Source organism: Triturus cristatus, chromosome 2_2 (assembly GCF_964204655.1).
Source record: "Triturus cristatus chromosome 2_2, aTriCri1.1, whole genome shotgun sequence".
Lineage (NCBI taxonomy): Eukaryota > Metazoa > Chordata > Amphibia > Caudata > Salamandridae > Triturus > Triturus cristatus.
Window position 1 is genome coordinate 1,164,670,270 of NC_140582.1, and position 12,212 is coordinate 1,164,682,481.

The 12,212-nt window shown below is 42.3% G+C and overlaps 1 protein-coding gene across 1 annotated transcript in view; it reads right to left on the minus strand.

The window, feature by feature from the left end:
• Positions 1-240: 240 nt before the first annotated feature.
• The window catches only part of ATP6V1B1 (ATPase H+ transporting V1 subunit B1), a 326,669-nt gene continuing 314,697 nt past the window's right edge, over positions 241-12,212 (minus strand). The window contains exons 12-14 of the mRNA XM_085642709.1: positions 6,624-6,728; positions 2,942-3,071; positions 241-722 (exon numbers count right to left, since the gene is read on the minus strand). Of these exons, the coding sequence (XP_085498835.1) occupies positions 580-722; positions 2,942-3,071; positions 6,624-6,728 (378 nt within the window). The 3' untranslated portion in view covers positions 241-579. The remainder of the gene's footprint in view (positions 723-2,941; positions 3,072-6,623; positions 6,729-12,212) is intronic.

Genomic DNA, 12,212 nt, shown 5'->3' on the forward strand with positions numbered 1-12,212 from the left:
CTTACAGGGCTAGTGGGAGATTGTTGTTGGGCCACTCCTTTATTTGTATAATTTGCTATGTGTTTGGCAGTTCTTTCTGCATATTGCCAATGCCTCACAAGGCCAAATCAATTATAAAATATATATTCCACTTTTGCTCTCTGTGTCTTGATCCACATTTATATCTGAGACTCACAAAACACTATAAATTAAGCATTAAATTAGACATGAACTGAGCCATGAAATAATACAACACACAGGTAGAAGGGAATATATTGTAATTTTTCCATGGTTATTTATGAAATTGTTTGAAGTAAATTAGAGAATATAATAAAAAAAATCAAAAGGACTGTGTCCTCACAAATAAATAAAGCACAGTACGAGGCACGTTTTAGCTTCCATCTGATTGGCAGGGTGCTGAGCACAGACATCTGGAGTCATCTTATTGGCAAGATGCTGAGCACTGATGTCTGCTGTCATCTGATTGGCAGGATGCTGAGCACTGACGTCTGCTGTCATCTGGCAGGATGATGAGCACTGACGTTTGCTATCGTCTAATTGGCAGGATGCTCAGCACATTGAGAGGTTAGTTCAGGCACTCTACTTGGAAGGTTTGGATTCTCTGGGATAAAACTCAGCCAGCATGCTCTCAGGAATACGTTTTAGGAGCTCCTTAGGGAAGATTCGCAGCAGCTGCCAGCCAATGTCCAGCGACTCAAAGACAGTCCTGTTGTCGTAGGGTCCTACAAAAAAAAAGAAAAGCAAAAAGGTGTCAAAAAGTAACACATTTCACTGCAAAATGATGGATTGGTAATCTTTATGGGCAGTAAATGGAACAAATTGAAATTGTGGCAAAAGAGGATTTCCTCTAATTTTCAGTTAAACTTATTATCCTATGCTGACACTGTTGAACCTTCATGAACTTGACATTATCTATTCTTGACGTACAGTGTCTGACTACAGGAGCATGCCCCCTCCCTACTACTAGGTGGCCTAATAATTATAGGTTTAAGGGTGAGAACACGTGTGTGACACGATTTGTATCACCTTGACTTGCAATACACTGCGTCTCACTTATCCAGTGGCACTGTGTGTGTTTATAAGATGTCTGTTACATTTTATATCCCTCGGTTTACTAGCAGAAACAGGGGAGCATACGAGATGGACTAAAACACATCAATGTATGTGCAAGTGCTCCATCTAATAATTTGCAAGCTAAGTGTGGTGTTTTTAAAGGCTGTGTGTTGCATATTGCAACCCTTGTTTGACTAGGAAAACACAAGAGTGCATATACATTGTGGTGTGAATACATTAATATGTTGTTACTATCGCCTACTTACATGCAATACCATTTGTGTGTACAGCACCGGCTAAGTAAGCCAGCATGTTATATTTCCTACCATTACCCTATTTCACACTCCGACTGCTACAGAAAGGACAAGTACTACTGATTGTTGAGGGTTAAAAGTTAGCCTTGATGAAAGCTGTGAAACCATAGGGGCTGATAATCATATAGCTGAAACATGTCAACAAGCAGGATGGTAGGGTAAATAAAATCCAGCTGCATCTACTTTCTCCTATTTTTAACAGTACCATGGGCACCCAAAATAAAGAGATAGGAGTCGAGGGACTCTGGGTTATAGCCAAAGCAATGACAGTACAGAACAGTGAAATGGCAACTCACAGTGCAACCCACCAGTGTGGCTGAGATACAGAATAATCTGTGGAAGGAATGTATTTCATTTAACAGAAAAAGAGAGGGTGTGCCTGGGTGAGGTTCTGGGGAAGGGGGTGAAGGGGGGGTAAGGGGGGATGGTGCTAAAAAAGCAGAGATTCATGCAGTAATTCTTCCAAGTTCTAACAAACCAAACAGGGCACCACTTATTTAGTCCTTCATGAACTTGACATCATCTATTCTTGACGTACAGTGTCTGACTACAGGAGCATGCCCCCTCCCTACTACTAGGTGGCCTAATAATTATAGGTTTAAGGGTGAGAACCAACACGTGTGTGACACGATTTGTATCACCTTGACTTGCAATACACTGCGTCTCACTTATCCAGTGGCACTGTGTGTGTTTATAAGATGTCTGTTACATTTTTTATCCCTCGGTTTACTAGCAGAAACAGGGGAGCATACGAGATGGACTAAAACACATCAATGTATGTGCAAGTGCTCCATCTAATAATTTGCAAGCTAAGTGTGGTGTTTTTAAAGGCTGTGTGTTGCATATTGCAACCCTTGTTTGACTAGGAAAACACAAGAGTGCATATACATTGTGGTGTGAATACATTAATATGTTGTTACTATCGCCTACTTACATGCAATACCATTTGTGTGTACAGCACCGGCTAAGTAAGCCAGCATGTTATATTTCCTACCATTACCCTATTTCACACTCCGACTGCTACAGAAGGGACAAGTACTACTGATTGTTGAGGGTTAAAAGTGAGCCTTGATGAAAGCTGTGAAACCATAGGGGCTGATAATCATATAGCTGAAACATGTCAACAAGCAGGATGGTAGGGTAAATAAAATCCAGCTGCATCTACTTTCTCCTATTTTTAACAGTACCATGGGCACCCAAAATAAAGAGATAGGAGTCGAGGGATTCTGGGTTATAGCCAAAGCAATGACAGTACAGAACAGTGAAATGGCAACTCACAGTGCAACCCACCAGTGTGGCTGAGATACAGAATAATCTGTGGAAGGAATGTATTTCATTTAACAGAAAAAGAGAGGGTGTGCCTGGGTGAGGTTCTGGGGAAGGGGGTGAAGGGGGGGTAAGGGGGGAGGGTGCTAAAAAAGCAGAGATTCATGCAGTAATTCTTCCAAGTTCTAACAAACCAAACAGGGCATCACTTATTTAGTCCTGTACAGGCACAAGAAACTTCGACATTTTTATTGATGTTATGGCTTTGAGAATTCTTGCCAGCAAGGTATTCCTGTTCAAGTCCTTACCTTGAGAAATGAACTGCTTCTCAAACTTCTGCAAAAACTCCAGGTACAAAAGATCATCCGAGGTCAAGGCCTCCTCTCCCACCACTGCCTTCATGGCCTGGACATCCTTCCCAATGGCGTAGCAGGCATACTGTGCAAGCAGAAGAAGAGGGGCCTTGTTTAAGGGAGGCGTCATACCAAAGTGAACAAAGAGAAACAATAGAGTGGGAGCAGAGGAATGAAGCCCTAACAAAAAGGAACACTAACAATACCTCTTAGGACCCTCATTCATAGCACAAAAGCAATAATTTGTTAATGAGTTCACATGCATTTACATCCCATGTAAGCGGTAGGCTTGGAGTTGCTGTTAGAAGCTGCCTCTGTATATGGTATGCTACAAGGTGGTTTATACCATGCACAGAGTTCAGGGGTTCCCCAAAAGTGTACAGGGCTCAATGAAAACCCAAAGTACTCTATTGATGTTAATGTGGTCGAGCAGCCTTAGGTCTAACACAGAGAAGTGTAGGACATTTATTGCACAGGATTGGCAGAGGCTCTTCACCCAGGGCTCCAGAAGCATGCGTGTGTGAGGCAGGCTGCCTAAAGCCAGTCATTGCCTACACCAGGGTCGGTAGGTTTTTACGGAGCTCCTCTGAGGTGCCCTCTGAGTACACGGCATCAGTGTGGATTTATTACAAGGAGTTGTTTGCTACCAAACACTGCTGGTTTCAGTGAAGCCATCAAGGTGCTGTGGAACTCAAGTTGTCAAGTCCCAGCCCTTCCATGGCACCTACAAGATTAAGGAATAAACCCTAATACTCTGATACAGTGTACCCTGCCTTGGAGCTGGTAAGGCCTGATAAAGAGGTGACTTACCTATATCTTGGGCAGTGCTAGTTGGCATGGCACACAGGCAGTGTGCCATGTCGACTTTGATGTTTTGTCTGCACCAGGCCATGCATGCTGCAGTGGCAGACTGCATGGCCTAGGTGAGGGGTCCCTGTTCAGTCCCAGTGCCCTAGGTACCCTTGTACCTTTTCCTAGGAAATTACATGGGCATGAAGGGCCAATGATGGATCCATTTTAGGGGAAACAATCTGTTACTGGGAACCTGGACAGCAGGTACCCAGTAATCTACAGTCAAAGTTGCATCAAAAGCCAGGGAAAAAGTGTGTGTGGGGGGGGGGGGGTAATGCAACAGAACCCCATTTTCTCATGTTACTGATATCAATAACTAGTAAAGTTCAGTAGCTCAATGCCAGCTATAACTTAGCACCCCTTAAATCTGGGTTTGTGGAACTGGATAGTGTGAAATGATGGCCCTTTTCCCCCATTACGGTACGGCATTGGTGGGTTTCTGCCTGCTTGGACATGCATGCTCATGCAAAAAAGCCCTCCTTCTGACTTTTCTGACAATGCTAACATCTTATTAATCTAGAGCTGGGATAATGCCAGGATCGGATAGGCCTTTGTGCCATCTGAGCATTTTAATGGAGGGTTGCAGGATAGAGGGCTGCTTTGAGAGCAGGATGGGCCGCAAATAACCAACCGTGCCCTCATGGCTCTATACTACTCTGCATACTGAATTGTTGGGCTGTTTGAACATTTGTGCCAAGGGTGATTATGGTTTCCAGTGTAGCCTTGGATAGTGCCCATGTTATCACTAATATTTCAGTGATCTTTATGTGGGCAGAATGTGCAGGAGGCACTGGTTTTACTTCAAGAGAGCTGCTTAGGTATTTTGACAGAAGGACCCACTGACCATGGGAAGGAAGACATGCAACTACTCTCTGTTTATCTGACTTCCTGCTGCACTCCAGTAAAGTATACAAAAAAGTGAGGGATGGACATTTTGAATAAATCTTGAAGCTTATAGTTTCATACATTTTTATTTATTACTTGTCCTTATTATCAGTTTGTTTACACTTAATCAAGAGAGATACGGATTTAGAATTACAAAAGTACAAGAAATGAGGATGTTCGGTTACTCAGGATTTCTTTGCCCAATATATATTTCTTTTTTTCTCTAATGGAAACTGCTTCCTCCCCAGCCCAGCCCAGCCCAGCCCATCCCATCCCATCCCATCCTGCTATACCTATGCAAGACGTAAACTGCGTCCTGTCTTTCCTTCCATCCTCCCTCCTTGCTACTAAACTCAGAGCTGACACCCTCTTTAAGGGGTTTCCTTGGTCTAAGCAGTCTTGGAGCCTGATGTACGAAGTTTACATTGTGCACCAACCTTTTGCGAATTAATTTTGTGAACAGACCTGTGTACTAATAAGTCGGTTCACAAAATTTCAAACCATAGGGGGGTCACAATCTGACTGACTTTATCAATATTCATGAGGTAGGTCGTAAATTGCAGCTCATTATGGTTCGAAGCCATCCCAAGGATGATGACCTGCTAAGGTCAAAAGACCGCCATGTCTGTAATCGAGTTTTAACTAAAGTCATTTGTTTTTAATTCAGTGTGTTTTCCTTAAAGGAAACAGGGTTGCATTTAAAAAGAAAAGTTTTTTTGTTTGTTTGTTTGAGAGTTGGCAGTGATCCCGTGGAAGTCTGCCTAGTCCCTAAAAAACGTTTTTTAAATATTTACATGTCAGAAAAATGTCAATGTTTTGCTACCGGATTTCGGTCGCAAAACATTTTTACAAATACCTTAACAAATCGCTATTCTGGAAGGAATGCCCTAAACACTCCCCTTCCAAACAGCTATTCATTATAGGTTTTTAAACCCATTTTGTGATTCAGTAACGTGCTACCAAATGGGTTTAGTATGTAACAAAAAGCCACTTTACAGTCGCAAACCCTGTGACTGTGGGAACTGCAGGCTTTGTGACCGCAAAATGGGTTTGTAGATCAGGCCCTTGGTGCCTACGAACACCATGTCACATGTCAAAGATGGATGGAATTGCTCCTTAATGTTTTTCTGCATGTAAATCTAACAAGCTACTACAGGGGCTAGGGTTCTTGGTAGACTTTAAAAAGTATATGTAAAGAGTGCGTGTCAAGAGTTTTCCAAACGTATTCTTTTAAAACTGCATAGAGAAATGAAGTCCCAACAGTAGCAAGTCCTGACTCTGAAAACGCTGGATAGGTGAAGATTCAACCAGTAACATTAGAAAAGAGGAACAGGAAATGGCTGTGGTAAGAAAAGGTCTTGAAACAGGAAGTGGGATTAACATAAATTCTTTAGAATAAAAGGCAGGCTGAAGATGATAGCCTCAGGCTTCTCCTTGCCTGACTGCTAGAAAGGCACCTCAGTCACAACATGGTCTTCAATGCCCCCAACTAGCCATGACTGTGAGCATCACCCAGGAGGATACAGTGCTCTACACTTCTGCTCTTTGTTCTCCATAGTTCTTGTTCTTTGGCTTTTACCGTAGGAGCCGACTAGACAAGCATCAAACTTAGAATGGTGGACGATATGCATTACATGCGTTCCTTTGGCGGATATTGCACGGGGCTGGTGATTTCTTCTTACCTGCCCCTAGTCTGGTGACTTGCAAGATATATAGTGATTGGCATGTGATGACCCCTAAAATTTAGGGAAATACAAAACCTAACATGAGGTGGCCGGTATGACTTTTTGGCTAGTAATATGATATGATGCAGGCAGTTGGCAATGGATGGCGAGACAGATCACTTTGAAGACAGTCTGGTTGAAAAGGGGCCATTGTCTACAGTTTCTACAACACTCACCAGTTGGTTAGAAACATCTCCATGGTCCTTCCTCGTCATGCCCTCTCCGATGGCGGACTTCATGAGACGGGACAGGGATGGAAGCACGTTTATCGGTGGGTAGATCTGTAAGAACAGGTGGGGGGGAATCAGTGCTTGAACAACAGCCAAAAATGGAATTCAAGGACTACATTTGGAAACACAACTTAGAATTAGCACTTATTATTTATTCCATTCGAGACATTCTTTACAGGAAATACAAGTCTTAGAAATAGGAGCCTATTACACAAGAACTACAAGGACTAAGCCACGTTTGTTCTGTTCCATCAGCCTGATCCATTCAAGATTTTCAGAATATCCATAAGATAAACTCACAGACAGGTGATTGATCTAAATAGTGATCTGTTACATAGCCAGTGACTATCCTTAACAAGCATTGGCTAAGCCAATAGGTTTCATCAATGCAAGAGTTATTGGCGCTGTCAATGTAAATGACTTTTAGCAATGTTGTATAGCAGCACGGCTGCTGTTCAGCATGGCTGAAAGTCCTTGAAGTAAGCGCTATGACGTGACAGGCGTTGGCTGCGTCATAGCACATTTTTTCTGGCAGCAGAAATGAGGAAAGCAAGACAGCACAGGGCAGAGCAAGTGACACAGCCCAGGAGGGGGGGACGGCAGGTGGGGAGAACGTAAATAAAAGGGCATTTAGTATTTGCTAAAATGTTTCCTACACTTTGCATACATTTTACCAGCCTTGTGGTTAGCTACGACACATTACGCCAACTACAACAGTCTCTTCAAGGCAGCACATGTGCTGTCTAGCCGAGACATAAAACAGGGTTTAAAACCTTGAAATTAGGAAGCTGTGGTTCACTTAAGCAAGCAGCCAACCTAGGGGGCATATGTATGAAGCCCATTTCCCGTTCGCGAATGGGCCGATTCTCAGAATCGGCCCGTTGGCAAACGGGAAAAAGCCTTTTGGGATGTATCATCCCAAAACGCCCTCGCAAAATAGGGAATCGCAAAATTTGCAATTACTTATTTTGCGAAAGCATTTAAGGAATCGCAAATTGCGATTCCTTAAATGCGATGTAAAAAGCACCCAAGTTGTGCGATTTCTCCTTAAGAAATCGCAAATTACCACCAACTTCAAGTTGGTGGTAATTTGCAATTACTTTGAAAATTCACTTTTTTGCATTTTTCAAAGTGCCATGTGGCGCACATACATGCCATTAGGACATGTATGTGTGCCACTTGTGCACACATGCACATTTCAGGGGTGCAACAGGGTGTCCTTTTGACACCCTGGCTCCCTTGAAATTGCATTCTCAATTTGCAATTCTCTAATTGAGAATCGCAAAATGAGAATGTCTTCCCATTCATTCCTATAGTTCTCTAGGCCCATAGGAATGAATGGTGAGGTATTCCTTAATTGCGAATCGCAATTTGCGATTCGCATTTAAGGAATATGTAGGATTCACAAAATTATTTGCAAATCCTACATACATAGCGTTTTGCGATTCTCAAATAGCGGTTCTCTAAAAATCGCTATTTGAGAATCGCAAATGTATCCTTTGATACATATGCCCCCTAGTTACTTAAAAGGACGGGACAGTCAATCACCAAACTATAGTTTAAGTAATCTCACAAAATAAAACATGCTCATAAAATGTGCATTGAAACAACAAGGTTCTCAAAGAAACCTCAAAACGCATATAATGATTAAATCAGATTGAATATAACACGGTATAACCCAAGTGAGGGAGCAAATCAATTGCACTCACAAAAGTCCAAAAGGGTTAAAAACACAGAAATTTGAAAATAATGGTTCGCTTGATTTTGTGGTTAAAAGGGGAAACCTGACTAGCTTCCCCGTCACTTAAACAGACCTGACAGTCCCTCACCAAACGTTAATGTAAATATATTAGAGCAGTGGGAATAGACCTAAAGGAATGACTCAAAACATTGATGTGAACGTAAAATCTTACCAATTGCTTTTGGAGTCGAGTGAATCAACCGAACTATCTCTTTGCTGCGTAGGGAGAAAATGAAGCACGGCAGAGGAGTGCCGTTAAATGTATAAGATGCTGCGGCCAACCGCAACATCAGCGCACACGTAGGCCAACTCTAAGGGACCTCATTCTAAGATGGGGGCCAGTAGGAGGCGTTCTAGGCAATGTACAATTGCAAGTATTTCGAGCACGGTGACCGACAGCAGCATACTACTGAAAATATCAATCTATTACAAAATAATCAGAGCGGGCCACGGGTAAAATGATACACACATTGTATCCCTGTAAAGCCGAGCACTATGACAGACATCAGCATAATAATGAAAAACTATAGTCCAATCATAAAATGAAAGGACCAGGCCGCGGGTATGATGTCTCATGGAAGACAAATTGTATCCCTGTAAAGCTGAGCGCGAAGACAGACATCAGCATAGGATTGAAAAACTAAAGCCCGATCAAAGAATGAACAGAGGGGGCCGTGGGTATTGTGATTCATGTAAGATACATTGTATCCCTGTAGAACCGACCGCGATGACTGTGGCTATTTCCAAAGACATGTTGATGGATCCATTTGACGTTTGGCCTCAGTCTTTGAGTACACACAGGCCTGTTTACAGAAACAGAGCTCAGAGCGAGTGAAAACACAGGCGCTCATGTGAAGTGCTCTGCAACAAAGAAAAAAGTTGTTCCTAAAACAGTTGCTAAAATGGGAACAGTGGATGAATAGTAGTAATTGGTCCATGCTCTCGGGGTTGGCTAAGGGCAGGAAGAGACAAGACAAAAACGTGCTATGGATAAATTTAGAGAAAGAATTTGAGAGCGGTGATAGAGTCAGCAAATAGGAAGCCTATGGGCAGGCTAAAGCCCAGATTGTGAATACATATCTTTCCGAGACACCGCATGCGCTAAGCCAAGACCTAAAAACTGACATGGATTTGCCCCTCAATGATCTAAGTTGAAGGGTCCCATCCTAAAAAAATCTTGTTTATTGTTACCGGCAAATATTGGAGGAGAGATGAAGGTGTCAGATGTGGTGCAAAGAGGCATGGGAATAAGCAGATCAAACCTTTAATAGGTTAAATCCAATACGGTTTACAAATAACTAGAATTCAAGGGGCATATTTACCAGAATCGTGACGCAGGGCAGTGCAGTGCAGCAAGTTAGCTTGCTGTGCTGCCCTGCATCACAGGTAAAGGGCAGGAATGCACAGTCTTTCTCCAATATGGTGCATCCCTGTTTTTACCCCCTGAGCTGGCGCCGTTAAGGCAGCCTAGCACCAAAGCAGGCAAACAATCCACAGAGGCGTTTTCTTCTTGTTACGTGTGCTGCAGGATGCATCACACATAGAAAGAGGGAAAAAAAGGAGAAATAAACATGCTTCTCCTCATTACGGGGAGGCATTAGATTTTGATGCATTCCCAGGTTTACAAGTCCTTGTAAATCTGGGAATGCGTCAAACCACGTGAGTTGCATGAGAACACCCACAGCAACTCTTCCTTTGTAATTTGCGCTTCCTTGCATTACTCCATATTTGTGAAGTCATTCAAACCCACGCAAAGTTGCTCTGTGTGGCTTCATAAATATGACTTGGGGATTTGCGTCTTGCATGTACCATGTTGTATGGTGCAAGCATGATGCAAGGCCCTCGTAAATATAGAGTATAAACTAAGTAATTGCTGAAGAATGAAAGGCACAAGATACAACTTCCTCCAAAAGTGGCATTGAAGAAGGTCCAACGTATCAATGAACAGATTTCAAGCTCTCTGGGAGACCTATCCGCCATCAGAACCTCGCATATTAAAGTAGCATGGCATTATGAGGAGAGCCAGAACATTAACAAACATCCTAATGGCTGCAGGAGTGACACTGGACTGTTTCACTGATTACCCACTCATGGAGTAGGGAAGGAGGAAGTGGATAATGCGTCTATATTTTTTCAAAATATTTCCAACTGAAGATATGACCTTATGGACAATAACTTACTCGAGGATTAAAATATTAAACTGAATCCTGCAATTAAGAGATATAGCCTCAAACATCATTGAGTTAATATAATTCATATAATCCTCCAATTGAATTAATTGAAAAGTAATTAAAATACATTTTTTAAATCTCACCCCTCCAAATGATATATTCAGATTTGCCGACAACATTCTCTTCTATGGCATAGATGTCTGTTTTGGTGATGATTTGGTTACAGATTCTATTACAATGAATCTGTGCAGTGCTCTTGACAGTGAGGGTAAGGGTTGCGGAAACATCAGAAGCATGAAGCTCGGTGACTTGAAGGGATGTCGACCCTTAAGTGCTAAACTTCCATTTGAATGCTATCCCACCTCCTTTCAGAAGAAGAGAGATGGCAGAGTCAGGGGCTACTATGGGGACGACTGAGCAGATGAAAATGACGAGCTGGTATCAACATTAATGAAAGAGCACGTGATGATGCTGTGGATAAAGCAGGAACCCCTAATAAGTGGCACTGGTGGACTGCACTTCAGTGGCTCGTGCTTTATTTGGTCTTGCACTTGTGGTCGGATGTATGACGTTACAACGCACACTTTTACAACGCATGCACTTACAACGCATTTTTTACAACGCACAATCCATTACAACGCATGACATTACAACGCATGACACTACAACGCATTTTAAAAAAATACCTTTACAACGCATTACCATTACAACGCATACTACCTTTACAACGCATACCATTACAACGCATAATATTAAATTACATTTAAGGTAAGTATTAGATAGTATAGGGGTAAAAATTACTATTCTAACTCCAGGGGGTGCAACAGTAGGGTAAGTGTTGGATAGTATAGGGGTAAAAATTACTATTCTAACTCCAGGGGGTGCAACAGTAGGGTAAGTGTTGGATAGTGTAGGGGTAAAAATTACTATTCTAACTCCAGGGGGTGCAACAGTAGGGTAAGTGTTGGATAGTGTAGGGGTAAAAATTACTATTCTAACTCCAGGGGGTGCAACAGTAGGGTAAGTGTTGGATAGTATAGGGGTAAACATTACTATTCTAACTCCAGGGGGTGCAACAGTAGGGTAAGTGTTGGATAGTATAGGGGTAAAAATTACTATTCTAACTCCAGGGGGTGCATCAGTAGGGTAAGTGTTGGATAGTATAGGGGTAAAAATTACTATTCTAACTCCAGGGGGTGCAACAGTAGGGTAAGTGTTGGATAGTATAGGGGTAAAAATTACTATTCTAACTCCAGGGGGTGCATCAGTAGGGTAAGTGTTGGATAGTATAGGGGTAAAAATTACTATTCTAACTCCAGGGGGTGCATCAGTAGGGTAAGTGTTGGATAGTATAGGGGTAAAAATTACTATTCTAACTCCAGGGGGTGCATCAGTAGGGTAAGTGTTGGATAGTATAGGGGTAAAAATTACTATTCTAACTCCAGGGGGTGCATCAGTAGGGTAAGTGTTGGATAGTATAGGGGTAAAAATTACTATTCTAACTCCAGGGGGTGCATCAGTAGGGTAAGTGTTGGATAGTATAGGGGTAAAAATTACTATTCTAACTCCAGGGGGTGCATCAGTAGGGTAAGTGTTGGATAGTATAGGGGTAAAAATTACTAT